Genomic DNA, 16,396 nt, shown 5'->3' with positions numbered 1-16,396 from the left:
TCTGGCTGAGAACCACTGTCCTCAAGGATGGGCTTGGTTGGAGAAAAATAGGAGAAAAAGAAAGTAACATACTATAATTTTACTACCTTTACAACTTTAGCTTGAGTTAGGAACCTTGTCTTTCTCTATACCACTTCCTTGCAGTTAGATGGTGGCATTTATTTCCTCAAAGCTTTGCACGTAGGCATGGTGCAGAAATCTAATGCTTTGGCATAGTTGGTTATAAAGTTTGGGACTTGTAGGTTCAAAGTGGCATATTTGGGTTCATGTGGACAAGAGGTCTACTCTTGGACCTCTCACTCATCAATCATGTAGAGTAACACAGTTAAACTTGCTGCCCACGCTGATCCAGATCCTATGCTAGATGCCAGGGATATGGGGTTAACACACACTGCTTAGCTTGGGGAAGCTAGCTGCCTAATGGAGGTGGCAGATTTGTATTCAGATGATCTCAAAACATCCTGATTACTCCTTTGATAGGAGAAGGATGCAAGACAGAGACAGTATAGTATGAAGGTTAAGGGTATAGGTGCCACAGCCAGACTACCTAGATCAAATCCAGTCTCCATGGGCAAGTGCCTTAACCTCTCTGTGTCTCAGTTTCTTTATCTGTAAAATGGGATGATAATAGTTAATGGTTGCTGTGGGATTTACTTCTATATAAAGCGCTTTTGTTATTTATGCTGCTGATGAAAATATTAATGTTAGAGAGGCACTGGGAGACAAAGTGAGGGGATGGAGGGGATTTTCAAGGAAGACTTGCTTAAGGAAATGTTAAAATGGCATTTTCCAGAAGTACGGACTAGGGAAGCACACTCTAATCTTAGAAAATGGCATGTTATAATAACAATAATGAAAACTTGACACTGTGAACCAAGCATTGTTTTAAGTGCTTTTTGTATGTATTAATTAATTAGATTCTCATTCCAAACCTATTATTATTTGTCCTCACATTATAGATAATAAAGATGTCTTGCCCTTGTGACCCGGATTTAAGAAAGAGAATACATGTCTCACAGTTAGGGGGATAATAGGTACATACATGTTAAATGAATTAATTAAAGAATTTATGGATGTTAAAAATGGACTTAATACAACCAATCAGTACCGAGCTCAGAAGAACTCAGAGTATGCCTCACTCTGGATTATACAGTTCTGGGGAGGACAGAGCATTATTGTTGTTGTTATGGAACAATAGTCTTGAAAAAATGCAGTATCGTTAAGTGGCAAAGGGAAGGGGGCTAGATAATAAGGAAACATGGTGTTTCATGCTGCCGGGTCACCCATTTAAAAACAATGCTAATTAAACATTGTGCATTTAATTAGATGAATGTATTTATAATTAGACACGCTTCCCATTTGAAATTTAAATAATTGAGAGCCTGTGTTTGGCATTACAAGGCAACGTCCCTTCCTATGAGCTCATAGTCGTGTAGTAGGTCATGTATTATTGAAAGTGTCCAATCCTCCCCTCCCCCAGACCATCCAGCAGGGGTCTGGTGGTTGACAGAGCAGAGTCTTGTGATAGCTTTGTAAAGCCAAGTGTAAATGCTGGTTGAGTTTCCATCATTACAAAAAAATCAAGCAGCTTCAGTGGGGGAGCCACTTCCAATTATTATTATTTTTATTAAATATTTACCAAGTCCCAGTAAATAGGAAAATACAAATTTCTGGGAATATACAATGGTGCGGAGGTAATTTTATTCCAGGTTCCTAAGTTGTAGAAAAGACTCTATTTTGAATTATTTCAAAGGCTTATCTGAACGCTTGCCAGAGCAGGTGCCACTGCTGTGCCCACCTCTGCCTGGCTCCTTGGCATTCTCAGGAAAGTGGGGAGAGAAGCTGAAAGCAACCAGCCCTTGGGGTCTATCACACCCTCACTGGCCTGCTCTCCAGGAGCTCAGCCATCCTCACCCTGCCTAACATGAGCACTCTACACAAGGACTTTCCAAAGCTGGATCACCAGCCATTAGTGGCTTGTGGAAGCAATTTTGTGGGTCAGAAAAGCATTTAAAAGGGTCAGTACAATAGAAAATATCAGAGTGACACAGGTACTGTTTTGTAAAATGTTTCAGGGGATGAGTGAGGTTTCAGTATAAAATGTATTTCTGTCGTGGGATGGGTACGCATAGTTTGAAAGGCAATTTCTTTCACCACTGAAATTATAATGAAAATAACTTTAAAAAATGATACGGAGAAAATTCCCACCTGCTCAGAAATTAAACAACCCATTTTAAATAACCCAAAAGACAGATAATACTTCACAAGGGAAATTAGAAAATATTTTAAATTAAATAATAATAAAGATAGAATAAATTACAATGTGTGGGCCTCGGGAAACACTATAGAGGGGAACTTTGTAGCATACACATTTATTAGAATGTAATCTAGGAGAAAGTGGCCCTTTAAGATCCTTGGCTTCTCTCCTCGTCTCTTTTTAAAAACATTTTCTTTCAGTTCCTCCCTCTGTTTTGGTTTCTCCCTCCATATTCCCCCCACCTTTCCCACCCTTTCTCTGTCCTCCCCTTATAGCGCTCCTACATTCTCAGTTTCTCAGCTTTCCGGTTTCTATCTATTCACTGTCCCCTTGGTAGTTTTTCATGTCCCCCTCTGTGGGCGTCACCCTTACTGCTTTCCTCACCTCTTTTTGCTTCTCTCAGATTCTCTGCTGTTTGTACCTCTTCACCTCCAACCTCCTTTCTTTCTCCTTTCCTCTCACCTTTCGCTCTGTCTTCCTCTCCTCCTTTTGGACTCCCCTCTTTATGTTCTCTGAGCCAGCTTTCCCTTCCTCTGCCTGCTCTTATCACTCCTTGCTCCATGCTGGTTGTCTCCTTCCCTTTGGGTCTCTCCTCTCCCTGCACCCGGCTCCCTTCCTGCTTTATGCACTCTCTGCCTTTCGTCTGTCTCCTTTACCTTCTCTCGTTTTCTTGCTTTTTTTAAGTTTAAATTTTATATATTTTTTCTTTTGAATATATTTTTTAATGTTTCTTTTTAAGAGCGAGAGAGCGTGTACAAGTGGGGGAGGGGCAAAGAGAGGGGGAGACACAGAATCTGAAGCAGGCTCCAGGCTCTGAGCTGTCAGCACAGAGCCTGACACGGGGCTCAAACCCACAGACCGCGAGATCATGACCCGAGCCGAAGTCGGAAGCTTAACTGAGCCACCCAGGCGCCCCTTTTTAGTATTTATTGATTTTGAGAGAGAGAGGGAAAGGCAGAGAGAGAGAATTCCAAGCTCCATGCTGTCAGTGCACAGCCCGAAAAGGGGCTTGAACACACAAACCGTGAGATCATGACCTGAGCCGAAATGAAGAGTCGGACGCTCAAGTGACTGAGCCACCCAGGCATCCTTAAATTTGTATTTTAAATTGTGGTTTAAAAAAAGCCCAGAACATAGCATTTACCATCTCAACCATTTCTAAGTGTACAGTTCAGTAATGTTAAGTCTATTCACATTGTTGTGCAACTTCATTTTATAAAATACTACTCATGAAAACAAAGGAATCTACTCTAAAATTAGTGGCTTTGTCAGTCCAGGGCTCAAAAAATTGTCTTCCAGTTGAAGATCCAGTAAATCTGTAATCTTACAGGTCTCTTATTTTCATGATGCATTATTTTATGAAGACTGACCCTAAAATAAAGGCACTGTTTCCACACACAATTGCTGTCATTACTTTATACAGCTTAAATTATTGTAGATTGTATTTTTTTAGATTTTTCAGAAATGTTTATTTATTTTGAGAGAAAGCGAGAGAGAGTGAGTGGGGGAGGAGCAGGAGAGAGAGACTCTCAAGCAGGCTCTGCTCTTAGTGCAGAGCCTGACTCAGGGTTCAAACCCACAAACCGTGAGATCATGACCTGAGCCAAAATCAAGAGTCAGACACTTAACTGACTGAGCCATCCAGGCACCCAATAAATTGTATTTTTATTTTATTTTTATTTTTTATTTTTTATTTTTTTCATGAATACAATTTATTGTCAAATTGGCTTACATACAATACCCAGTGTTCATCCCAAGTGCCCTCCTCAGTGCCCATCACTTTCCCCTCTCTCCCACCCTCCCATCCACCCTCAGTTTATTCTCTGTATTTAAGAGTCTCTTGTGGTTTGCCTCCCTCTCTCTCTGTTTGTAACTTTTTTTTTTTCCTTTTCCCTTCCCCCGTAGTCTTCTGTTAAGTTTCTCAAGATCCATATATGAGTGAAAACATATGATATCTGTCCTTCTCTGACTGACTTATTTCACTTAGCATAATACCCTCTAGTTCCATCCACGTTGCTACAAATGGCATGATTTCATTCTTTCTCACTGCCAAGTAGTATTCCATTGTATATATAAACCACATCTTCTTTATCCATTCATCAGTTGATGGATATTGAGGCTCTTTCTATAATTTGGCTATTGTTGAAAGCGCTGCTATGAACAATGGGGTAAACGTGCCCCTATGCATCAGCACTCCTGTATCCCTTGGGAAAATTCCTAGCAGTGCTGTTGCTGGCTCATAGGGTAGATTTATTTTTAATCTTTTGAGGAACCTCCACACTATTTTCCAGAGTGGCTGCACCAGTGTGCATTCCCACCAACAGTGCAAGAGGGTTCCCATTTCTCCACATCCTCGCCAGCGTCTGTAGTTTCCTGAGTTGTTCATTTTAGCACTCTGACCAGTGTGAGGTGGTATCTCAGTGTGGCTTTGATTTGTATTTCCCTGATGATGAGTGACATTGAGCATCTTTTTATGTGTCTGTTGGCCATCTGGATGTCTTCTTTGGGAAAGTGTCTATTCATCTTTCTGCCCATTTCTTCGCTGGATTATTTGTTTTTCAGGTGTTGAGTGTGGTAAGTTCTTTGTAGATTTTGGATACTAGCCCTTTATCTGATAGGTCATTTGCAGATATCTTTTCCCATTCTGTTGGGTTGATTGTTGTTTTTGTTGATTGTTTCCTTTGCAGTGCAGAAGCTTTTTATCTTGATGAGGTCCCAGTAGTTCATTTTTGCTTTTATTTCCCTTGCCTTTGGAGATGTGTCCAGTAAGAAATTGCTGCGGCTGAGGTCAGAGAGGTTGTTGCCTGCTTTCTCCTCTAGGGTTTTGATGGTTTCCTGTTTCACATTTAGGTCTTTTATCCATTTTGAGTTTATTTTTGTGTATGGTGTAAGAAAGTGGTCTAGTTTCATTTTTCTGCATGTTGCTGTCCAGTTCTCCCAGCCCCATTTGCTAAAGAGACTGTCTTTTTTCCATTGGATACTCTTTCCTGCTCTGTCAAAGATTAGTTGGCCATACATTTGTGGGTCCAATTCCGGGTTGTCTATTCTATTCCATTGATCTGAGTGTCCGTTTTTGTGCCAGTACCATACTGTCTTGATGATTACAGCTTTGTAGTAGAGGCTGTGCAACCACAAAAGACCCCGAGTAGCCAAACTAATATTGAAGAAGAAAACCAAAGCGGGAAACATCATAAATTGTATTTTTAGTAGCTTTCCTTGCTTTTTTTTCCCATTTATTAGTTATTAAAATGTGCAATGCCAAATGTTCAATGCATTGCTAAAAAATATTGTCATTCTGAGTGGCCTTTCTTTCCTCTGTGTTTTTTTTTTTTCTGTACCAGATTTCAGATATGTAATGGTTATCCTCTTTATTAACATTGAGACTGATTTAACAAGAATATCCCTTGAATTCCTGAAATGACTGATCCCCCTGCAGCAATGAGAGGTCTAGAAAGTTTTCTCAAACAGAAATACTCGTCCTAGCATCAGACTACAGTCTTGAGTTATTCTTTTGAATTCCTGAATGATCTGTCAGTTACAAAAGCCTCAAAGATAAAGCTTGATTAGCCTGTAGTCTTTTTATAGAGAGGATTCTTTAAAGTCATTTGTGTCCTGCCCTTTAAATGTTTTTAGGAGCAGTAGCTTTACACTAGGGAATACTCTCCAGAGGGGGTATTTCCTGATGGTTCCCAGGGGCAAGTACTTCCTGATGGTTCCCATAACTTTTTCCTGTCTCAATCTGTTGGTATAATTAGTTTTATCTAGTATGTGCTCTAATAAAAATGCATTCCCTTCTCTCTCTAGATGCATTCCTCAGATGAGTTCTAACTTCCTGAGCTCTTATTTATAACTGTTACCATGTACCTCCTCTCCTTTATTTAGTATCTTTGCAAGTTTTGATTTATTCCATCATTCTGATTATTCTCTTAATGGTTTCTAACTCAGGGTTGGTTATACAGTGATATAAACAGGATAAATCCACGCGAATCACTTAGCACTGTGCCTGCACACTCAGTAAATGTTGGCTGTTTGTTGTAATTGTCAGTATTATTATTATCAAAGCATTTCAAACAGTAATCAGATTGTCAAATGGCAATACTTTCAATAGGCGTTTAACAAATACTTTTGATGGAAAGCTTATACTGCTGGGCTCATTGACATATTTGTTCTTATTAGCCCTTCTTCCACCTTTAAGCTAAATTTTTGTGGTTCATTACATAGTTTTTAATCAACTTGTCAGGATATAACTTATGGGACGTGTTTTCTTCCAGTAGGATTTTCAGGTAAAGTAATGGAAAATAAATTCAGATTCATTATTCATGACTAAGTGATTTCTTCTTGTTAATCACATTGGTTCTACTTGGTGTGTGTGTGTGTGTGTGTGTGTGTGTGTGTGTGTATTGAGGGAATTCTGAGCAGGCCATTTCATTAAGTATTTTGAATTGATTCACTACACTTCTGTTCAGAGATCCCTGAATTTGGATTTTACCCCAAGGTCTATTGTCCTGGGATTGTTCTGAAAAAAATCCCATCATTCTTGTTTCCAAGATACAGTATTTGATTTGTATAGTGAGCTGAGGGAGCCAGCTCTAGTGGGGGCTGGCCTGCCCAGCGAGCTGTGTGGGAAGTCCTAACAAGCACAGAGAAGGGCCATGTACACCAGCACTGTGTCCATGCACCAGGAGCGGTGGGCCGCAGCCTTACGCTTTCCCTTCCAGAGGCACAGCTAAAACATGGTCATTAGTAGGAATTACCTCTTTGCCCCAGTCACGTGTGTGAAGAAGCAATCCTAATTTGGGAGTGTAAGTCTTCTGTTTTTCTCTTGTAAAGGCTGACATATCCATGACATGCTTGCCCCCAAACAACTTGGTGTGTGTTTTGCTCTCCAGGTGATCTTTACGGAGCCATTGGCTCTCCAGTGAGGCTGACTCGCACGGTGGTGCTGGGGAAGCAGAAGGATCTGGTCCAACGCATACTTTATGTCCTGACCTACTTTCTCCGTTGCTCTGAGCTGCAAGAGAATCAGCTGACCTGGAGTGGGAGTCACAGTGAAGGAGACCAAGTGTTAAATGGGAGCAACATCACCACAGCCTTGGAGAGGGGAGAAGTAGAGGAGTCTGAGTATGTGGTTGTCACAGTGAGAAGTGAGCCTGCTCTGCTTCCCCCCATCCTGCCACCCTCGATGGCTGAGGGAAGGAGCCCCAGGCCTGAGGGGCTGGGTGTGTCCCCAGAGGGCACTGACATTAGAGACCTGTGTCCCAAACCTGACAAAGAAGGAAACAAAAGGGCGGAGCAGAGTTCTCAAGTCTGCGGTGTGGAATTCCAAGAGTCAGCATCGGGCAGCTCCTGGAAGTCTCAGGGTGCATTTTGTGGGGAGGAAGAAAGTGAAAAAGAGGCACCACGAGATGACTCTTCAAGACTCTCCAACTGTGAAGGGTTGGGGGCAGGAGTGAAGATCGGCCAGCGAACTGTCAGTGAAGAGTTGAAAGGGGAGATGCCCAAGAAACTCTCAGACCGGTCAGCAGCCTGGCCTTGCCCTGACAGACATTCCTGGGAGAAGCCTCCCTTAGAAAAGGTCACTTTCCAAATTGGAAGCTCCGTATCTCCAGAGTCTGACTTTGAAAGCCGCACACAAAAAATGGAGAAGCGGCTAATGGCCTGTAGACAGTATCCAGAGTTAGCCTGCCATCCCTCAGTGGAGTCTGGGATGGCCGCTGACCTGGCTCAGGACCAGCAGGCTTCTCGGTGCTCCTTTACACCTGGCTTCCAAAAGAACATCCCCTGTCTTCAGAACCCGTCTTCTGAGAGGGATGAAGGTGAACTTGAGAGGGGTTTTGCTGAGGACAGAGGCGTCAGAAGCGAGCTTGTGGCAGATGCCGCTGGGCAGCCCGGCCAGTGTGCTGACACGTTGGCACCTGATGGCGGTGCCGCAGGAGCCGGAACGAGGATTCTGGAGAAAACAAGAGGTTTGTATCTGAAGGCTGCGGAGGGACCTTTGATACAGCCTGTTCCAAGCAGGTGTGCACAGCAGGACTCTGGCTTCTCAGGCGCTGCAGATGTCCCCTGTGGGGATGCTGACAGGAAGGCCAACTTCAGGATGGAAGGAGACATTCCCAGGAATGAAAGCTCAGATAGCGCTCTTGGAGACAGTGACGAGGAGGCGTGTGCTTCAGCCTCGCTGAATCTAGAGCACAGCGATGACTGGACTGAAGGATCCTTGGAAGTGGAGCTGCCTCTGCCCAGGTAACACCGGCAGGCTGGGAAGCAGAAGGAACTGGGTTCAAATACTGGTTTTCTGACTTAACACGCATGATCACGTTAGCTGCCGTTGGCCATGTTACACATGATGGCTTTTTTCTCGGAGCGTTAGTGTTAATCACACCGCTGCACAGGGTTTCGAGCCTGCCCTTTCTCCAAGGGGGATGACAGTGGCTTGGTGCCTCTGAGCTCTCTGAGTGAGGAGGCACGCCGTTGCCTTTGCAGTTCTTGTGACATTTTGGGAAGCTCGAGGATATGGTGGAGGTGAGCAGGTATTTTAATTTTCTGTCATCCGCACGGAAGTTGTATGGCTGGCAGCAGATGCCTTGCATCGGAGGCGGTGGATTGCCCTCACCGTGTGGCTTCTCTCCTGCAGCTCAGAGCAGCATGACGGGGTTGGGAAACAACACCTCTTCCTTAACACTCCATCAGGTCGATTATTTGGGCTGTGATGACTGAAAGCAGTAATTAGAGATTTCTGCTGTTCTTCTGCCCTGGTGTGGGCGCCACCCTGTGCAGATGTGTCGCGTTCCTAAAGCCAGGTTTTTGGCAAGTGCCTCCCCGCCTCCCCCCAGTAGACTTTCTCTTTCTTCACTCTCTTGACACAGACTGCCTGGTGGATGTTTGATATGAGGTATATCATGTCAATATGTGATAGAAAATACTGTTTCTTCTACCCTTCCATCAAAAAAGAAATTATTTTTCTCCTCCCACCCCCTTGCTCTTCCCATGTCAATGATCCACTTACTGGAGGATTGGTGGAACGGACCACCATGAATCTGTTTTTTGCATGTGTGTTATTGGGGGTTTTGTGCCAATGGTGATGCGAGAAGGGGGTACATTTTTAATTGTGTATTCTAATGGGCCAATATTGTTTTAGGTCTCAGAGCATTAGCAACACAAATGTAAGAAACTTTGGCCGCTCACTTCTGGCGGGTTATTGCCCCACGTACATGCCTGATCTGGTGCTTCACGGGACCAGCAGCGATGAGAAGCTGAAGCAGTGTCTGGTGGCCGATCTGGTCCACACAGTCCATGTAAGTAATCCCAGCTTGGAGCCTCTGGCTGCTGACAATATGTCCGCCAGGGTCTGGGCCAGCAGCAGGTGTCTAGACTGAAAGGGGTGCGGTTACAGGATTGTTTATAGAGATGCGGGTGAGATTACAGCAATCAACAAGGGTTGGTGAAGCACCCAGGGAGTAGCAGCAGCTGGGAGCTTTGGGCACACGTGGGCCTGAGGGATAAGTGGCGGGGGGGGCAGTGACACCAGAACGGTGGAGAGCTGGAGCTGGAAGAGCAGCCACCTGGCTGCACGAGCTCTGGGGAGGGTGAAGGATAACTCCCTGACACCCTTTCCCTTCAGCCTCTGAGCTCTTCTGTACCTCTCACTGGCTGAGCCCAGCTGGAAGCCAGAGAGCAAGGTCAAAACTGATGCAGATACAGTCCCGAGGTCCACAGAGGTCGGCCTCCTGGGGCCTGCACAAGACAGACAAGGGCAAAGAGTGGATCTGGAGGGCGGACGGGCCGGGCAAATAGAATAAACAGCACAGATGGTGACAATTATATGCCGTCACGGGGAGGACCGAAGAGATGTCACATATGGTTTGCTTTTTATCCGATCCTTACAAGTTCCTAAAAGTAATTTATTTTAACTGATTTGTCATTAAGTTCACTTTGATGGCTGCATGAGGATGACTGTATAAAGATTAACAAGTCTTACTGGAAAATTGCCTTGTGGCTGCCGTTAAGTGCTTTTCTGCTATCTGCAGCATGACAGGAACTGAGCAGTTAAGGAAACTGTGTCAATCTGATGGGCCTGGTTTTAATTGAGCTGCTATTGGGCAGATGTGCAAAAATAGATGTTTTGCACCGGAAACATAATGTATCTTGTGCGATAGGGAAAGTCCTCACTGCATTAAGAAAATTGGAATTTGGCTTGTTACCTACCTCCTCGACCAACAAGTAGTTTTTGAAAGGTGGAACAGAAGGCACCGCGTGTTATCTTTGGCCTTGAGCATCTCCTCTGTGAAGACTAAACATACATCAGACACAGGCTAAACAGGCTAAAGATATTTGTGTCAAATGGGAAGAAAAGCTCAGTAGTGAAACAGATGTCTTCATAACCCCCCTGAATGGGGTGGGAGGAGAGATGGGGAGGGGGTCATTGGAAGCTGGGGAGGCCAGCCCAGGGTACACATTTATACCCGAACATTCCTAACCCCACCCTGCTCTGTGGTCAGACACCACCCCGCACCAGGATATTCCAGGAATGAAGCTATGAGGTTACTTTTGTCTCCCGTAAAAAAAAATGTTGTAACATTTTGTTTTCAGAGTTGTAGTGAACACTGCATACTTGTTTATCATGTGAGTGATCCCTACGTCAGTGACATTAGGGTAAGAACAGTGCCCTATCTGTCTAGGTTGTCTCATACCACGGAAGCCTCCGTGATTTTAGACTCACGTACATTTTGTAGCTATTGGTAGCATGAAGGCAGGGAGGTAGAGGCCCTCTTCTCCTTTTCTGTCGGCTGCCTATGTGTTTATATCCATATATGCAAAACCTGTGGGGTTTTCCTCTCTGTTCTGCCATCAGTTTGATCTGTAAGAACATCGGTATTGCTTGCTGGACCCTTCTTGCATGAAGCCCAGTGTCCTGCTTCTGACAGAGGCACCAAGAGAGCGAGTGTGATCTGGCTGAGTTGTCTTCAGTGCCATTGATCTTACCGGGGGGGGGGGCAAATGCCCTGGACTGGCTCACTTACCACTATGGAAATATAATTGATTGATAACCATCCTTGAGCTTATCTGGAAAACCATTCATGACTTTTTTTTTTTTTTTACACTATTTTCCACAGGCTGACAAGTTCCAGTGTTTTGTATATTAGGTGTTAATGATGACCAGTGAGCTCTGTAATTCTGACATTTGAAAAAAAACAAATCCATGTTTTCTCTATTTGTACTCTCAAAGGTTTTTCATATATTATTTTATCTTCCTTTGAGAAGTAGTATTTTCACACTGTAGCTTTTCTCATTTTTTCAGACTATGCAATCACCCCGAGAGATCGAAAGTCATTAAGCATAATAACCTATATTGTGTCAAATTGTGGGTACATCCAAAGTGCAGCCATGCATGGGTGTTAATAGGAAATTGCAAAGGGTTCATAAAAATATCTTCGGAAGTTTAATGCATTCAGATTGCATCCAATTAGCGTTAGTAGATTTCTAATTTCACTTGGCACATTCATCATAATGAATTTTGTTTTTGAAGTAGTGTTCCATTTAAACTGCCTCTCACATGGGGACTCTGGTCTGGGACAGTGTTTAAATAAAAATAGCCTTACTCTCAACTGCCATTTACAAATATTTGTTGAAAAATAAATTAGGGTTTTAACATTATATTGAATTTACTTGCTCTATAAGTCTAGTAATTATTTAAATTCTTGGGTATGTTGCCAGAGAAAGAAGCAAAGATCCAAGAGCAAATGTTCATGACCACAGTTAGAGCTGGAATGATAATTTGTTAAGGAATAAAAGATTGGGATAAATTGCTTTACTTAACTTGTGTTCAAAAACCTATTTTTTGGACGTTAATAATTTTTAGTGTTCATGCAAGACTTCATTGGGCTTTGATATTCATAATCGTTTTTAGCAAAGGATTTTTATTAACTGTTTGAAAGCAATTGATTTAAGTTATTGATCTATTTTCTAGACCTATGCATGAGTGGATTGTAAAATCTGTCTTATGTAAATGTGCACTTTTATAACTATGATAAACTAGTTTGTGGAATTTCTTCTCTCATCGAGGGATTGCATTCTAGAGCTTCCAATACTACGAATTTCTTTTTATGTTCTTCCTTATTCCAGTCTCAGTAAAGAAAGACATATTAACTTTATTTTATTTCCATTTTTACTATTGGCTTTTCCATATCAAGCTTGTGATGGTCTTTAAATATTTAAACACATGTTCTTGTTTAATCCATACACTACCTCTTTTCTGTCATTTGAACTATTTCTCCGTCTCCTAGCATGTAGATTATACAGCTGCCTTAAATTAGGCTAAAGTAATATTTAGCTTCATTTTTTTCCTGCCATATCTAAATGTGCATTCTTTCTCTGTTTTCCTTTTGACTTTAAATGTTAAAGTGGGAGAGACAGAGTGAACGAGCCAGCTTCATGCTGTACCTATGACCCTCAAGTAGCTTTATCTCTCCCTTTTTTCCTCTGGTGTGTTTGTCTGCCTGTGAATACTGCTGCCCAGGGCAATGTTAGGGGTATTAAATTATGGCATAGTAGGGGAGGAGCACTGACTTAACTCTGTTGCTGGATTCACGTTTTAGTGTTACCACTCATTTGCTGATAGGTAAATCAGTTGGCATCACTAAGCCTCAAAAAAAAAAAAAAAATGCATTTGGAGGAACAGATGAAATATAATCCAGTGGTTAAAAGTTTGGCTTCGAACGACAGACAAACCTGAATTTGAATCATGGCTTGCTACTTAGTGGCTTTGTGGCCTCGGGCAGTTTCTTTACTCTTCTAAGCATCAGTTTCAGCTTTTGAAAAATGCATAGTACTTACAGGTCTGGTTTGAAAACTCTGAGATAATGCATATCAAGTGTTTAGCGCAGTGCCTGGCACATTACTAATGCCCAATAAATGTTAGCTATTAAAATAATATATGTGAAAGTGCTTTGTAAATGAGTTTCCCGGGACACTCCTACTGGAGATAACGGAACAGAACACATGCACACATTCATTCCGTGCTAAAAGCGTCCACTTCTCTTTGCTGGTGACATCACAAGGAGCAGGCCAGGCAGCTAACTGCAGGGTAGGGTCATCAAGACCAAAATTAACATTACATTGTAATGCTTTTTTGAAAACTATGTTCCAGGGCTTCAGGCATTTTACAGAATAATCTAGAAAACAAAATTAACAGTTGGATATTGCAGGCTCTTTCATTTAATTTTAAGATAGCAACAGATTGACTCCAGAAATACCATGCAGAAATCAGTAGCACAGATAAGGAGCTTTGCTAAGAGCTTGGCTGTGATATATGCTCATGAATACCTAATTATGCCATGCAGTGTAATCAACCAGGGAGACTACAAAAGAACAGAAAGTCACATCAAATGGTAAATCATTACCTAAGTAATACAGACAGCATTAAGGTGCCTCAAGTCAACAACAACCTTAAAATCAATAGTGTTGCAAAAGAAACATCCATGTAGGGCAAATCTGCTATTTGAGAACACCTCTTGTTGCTTTCATTTTCCTAAGTTGCATAATGAGAATGACAGTGCCTTGGGCCTACAGCACTGTCTTACTGTGTCGAGAAATCTTTATATATTTATATATATGTGTGTGTGTGTGTGCATGTGCACACGCACATTTGTGTATGGACACACATGTTCACACATGTGTAAGTGTGTATGTAGGGTTATGATGGCAAAATGTACATTTTATTGTGGATTGTGGTTTTTTTAATATTTGAAAAATATATCATTTTGGGTATTGTCAACTCCAATCTGAAATCTTCGTGATTCTCTCTCCTTCTCACAGTGACTACAATATAATCTTATTTAAGCTCCCCTTAACCTTCCCAACTAGAAGTCTTGCATCCAATCTCTGCCCCTTTCAGTCGTCTCATACAGTGCCACGGAGGGCCCTTGCCCATCCTGAATGTGATCATTTACTCTTCTGCTCTAATAGTTTTCCATTATTTTAACTCCTTTGCTGGAATTGCCCCCCAGATAGAACTTGACACCTGCGGGCTCCTTAGCACATTGCACCACACCTTTGTTCAGTTTCCAGCATCTTTCTACCACTAGGGCTGCAGGCCCTTGAGAAGAGAAGGGAGCCTTAGTTCCTTTCATGTTCCCAGCACCTCACCCAGTGTACATAGAAAGTGCTCAGTGATGGTAGTTGACTGTTTCCTACAGAACTGGATTTAGGAGTGTGTGTTTACTGCTAAAACTATGATGATTAGTGTGTCTTCTTCTGAAGTAAAGAGAAGTGGAAGATAGTCTTTTAAAAATTGAAGGGAAGAGTAACATGTTTAGACATGATGCCTTTGGCCCTTTACCTAAACGAGAATAAAAATAGGTCTCTCAGGCTTTAATTCTCTTACATTTTGTAAATGTTAGACACATGGCTATTTTCAAAGTTTTCTGAAATTTTTTTCACTGTGTACAAAGTCTCTGAACATCTATGCCATTCTTTGTAAAAAAAGCTACCAACTCTCTTGCGTTTTATTTTGGAGTCATGTACATCATCACATAACTTTAGTCTGATAACTCTTTTTGACCTTGAGCACCTTTCCTAGACTTTAAACTGTTTCTTTTCTAAGCAAGTGACAGGCCTGATATAAGCTGTGCCCAACATTGCACACTGTATCTATAAATCTGTAGGCTGAACTTGGGTGTCAGCCCAGTGAGCCTGGTGATCACAGCCGCAGGCACAAACCCACAGAAGGTCAGATGTTTCCTTTACTGCCTCTCCCAGACCACCTCACCAGACCCTCCCCTCCTTCCCTCTGCCACCAGGTCCTTGTGTTTTAATGATGTCTTTGGGCTTCCCAGAGCCCCCTCCTTGATATACCTACCAGGATCCCTCAGCAATGTCCATGGTCCATAATGACTGATTTTCTCTTCTTCTCCACCTCATTACAATTCTTAAGCCTTTGGTGACTGCCATTGAGTCTGTTTCCAAGAGAAAAATATTCTGATAAACAAAATGCTTATGTTTTTATATGTTATAATTATATATATTTTTTATTATTTATAATACTACTTATTACCTTTTCTGGTATTTTTATATGTTAACAGTGTGCTGGGTATAAACTAGAAGTTTCTGATGGTGGCATGTCATTGATCTGGCTGACTTGTTTGGCCAAAAATGAGGCAGGAGGCTGGAGATGGCTTTTGGGGAAGAGGAGGAGAGTCATGCCTTGGAGATTTACTTTCTATCAGAAAATACTTAGTACTTTTTGTGTGCTGGGTGCTGTTTTTATAGGCACAGTCCAGGTGTAAGGTTGGAGGAGTCCAGCACCATGTTGCCCTGATACAAATGGTGTGCCTCCCCTCTAAAACTTTAAAGATGATGGGTAAAATATTACCATCCCACCTAGCCCCATTGTTATAATACCTGTGTATGGAAAAAAGTGAAAATCCTTTTGTGCCAGAAACAAATTGAAATCAAAGCCAGAACAAGTAAGTTTGGGCTGATATAACCATGGCTCTGTAAGATTTCAGTCTGGATACAGGTCCTAGGAATTGAGTGCTGAGTTTCTAAGATCTACTCAGGATGAAAGATGTGGTCCCATATACACATAAGGCTTGGGACATGGACCTGAACCCTTCCTTAGAGGTTCAAAGAGCTATCCTTCCATGACAGGGGGACTAGAAAATTCCAGCCATAAATAGCAAAGCAGCAAAGAAACAAGTTGGAAACTTGGGTGGGAGAAAATGAAGTCACCCATGAGATATCAAAGTCCCAGGTCCATTCTATGAGTGGGTTGGAGGTCCAGATTTATTCTACCCAAGTGATTTGGGAATCCCTGCCCAAGAAATAAATATAAAATCTAGAAGCATAGAAACCTCTAGGACTCTGGCAGAAGGAAGCACACTGGGTGCTTTCATAACCACCAGCTTGTTTCCTCTTCTCCACTTCATTTTATTTTATTTTTTTTTTTAAATTTTTTTTTAATGTTTATTTATTTTTGAGACAGAGAGAGACAGAGCATGAATGGGGGAGGGGCAGAGAGAGAGGGAGACACAGAATCGGAAGCAGGCTCCAGGCTCTGAGCCATCAGCCCAGAGCCTGACGCGGGGCTCGAACTCACGAACCATGAGATCGTGACCTGAGCTGAAGTCGGACGCTCAACCG

General features: G+C 42.3%; 1 protein-coding gene across 1 annotated transcript in view; it reads left to right on the top strand.

Moving 5' to 3' along the window:
* The window catches only part of FNIP2 (folliculin interacting protein 2), a 95,101-nt gene that overhangs the window by 60,957 nt on the left and 17,748 nt on the right, over positions 1-16,396 (top strand). Inside the window, 2 exon segments of the mRNA XM_053901168.1 lie at positions 7,147-8,500; positions 9,396-9,552. Coding sequence (XP_053757143.1) covers positions 7,147-8,500; positions 9,396-9,552 — 1,511 coding nt within the window.

This window comes from Panthera pardus, unplaced genomic scaffold (genome assembly GCF_024362965.1).
Source record: "Panthera pardus isolate Hobbes unplaced genomic scaffold, ASM2436296v1 HiC_scaffold_13, whole genome shotgun sequence".
Lineage (NCBI taxonomy): Eukaryota > Metazoa > Chordata > Mammalia > Carnivora > Felidae > Panthera > Panthera pardus.
The sequence above is the reverse complement of the archived record's forward strand: the minus strand, read 5'-3'. Positions and strand labels throughout refer to the sequence as shown.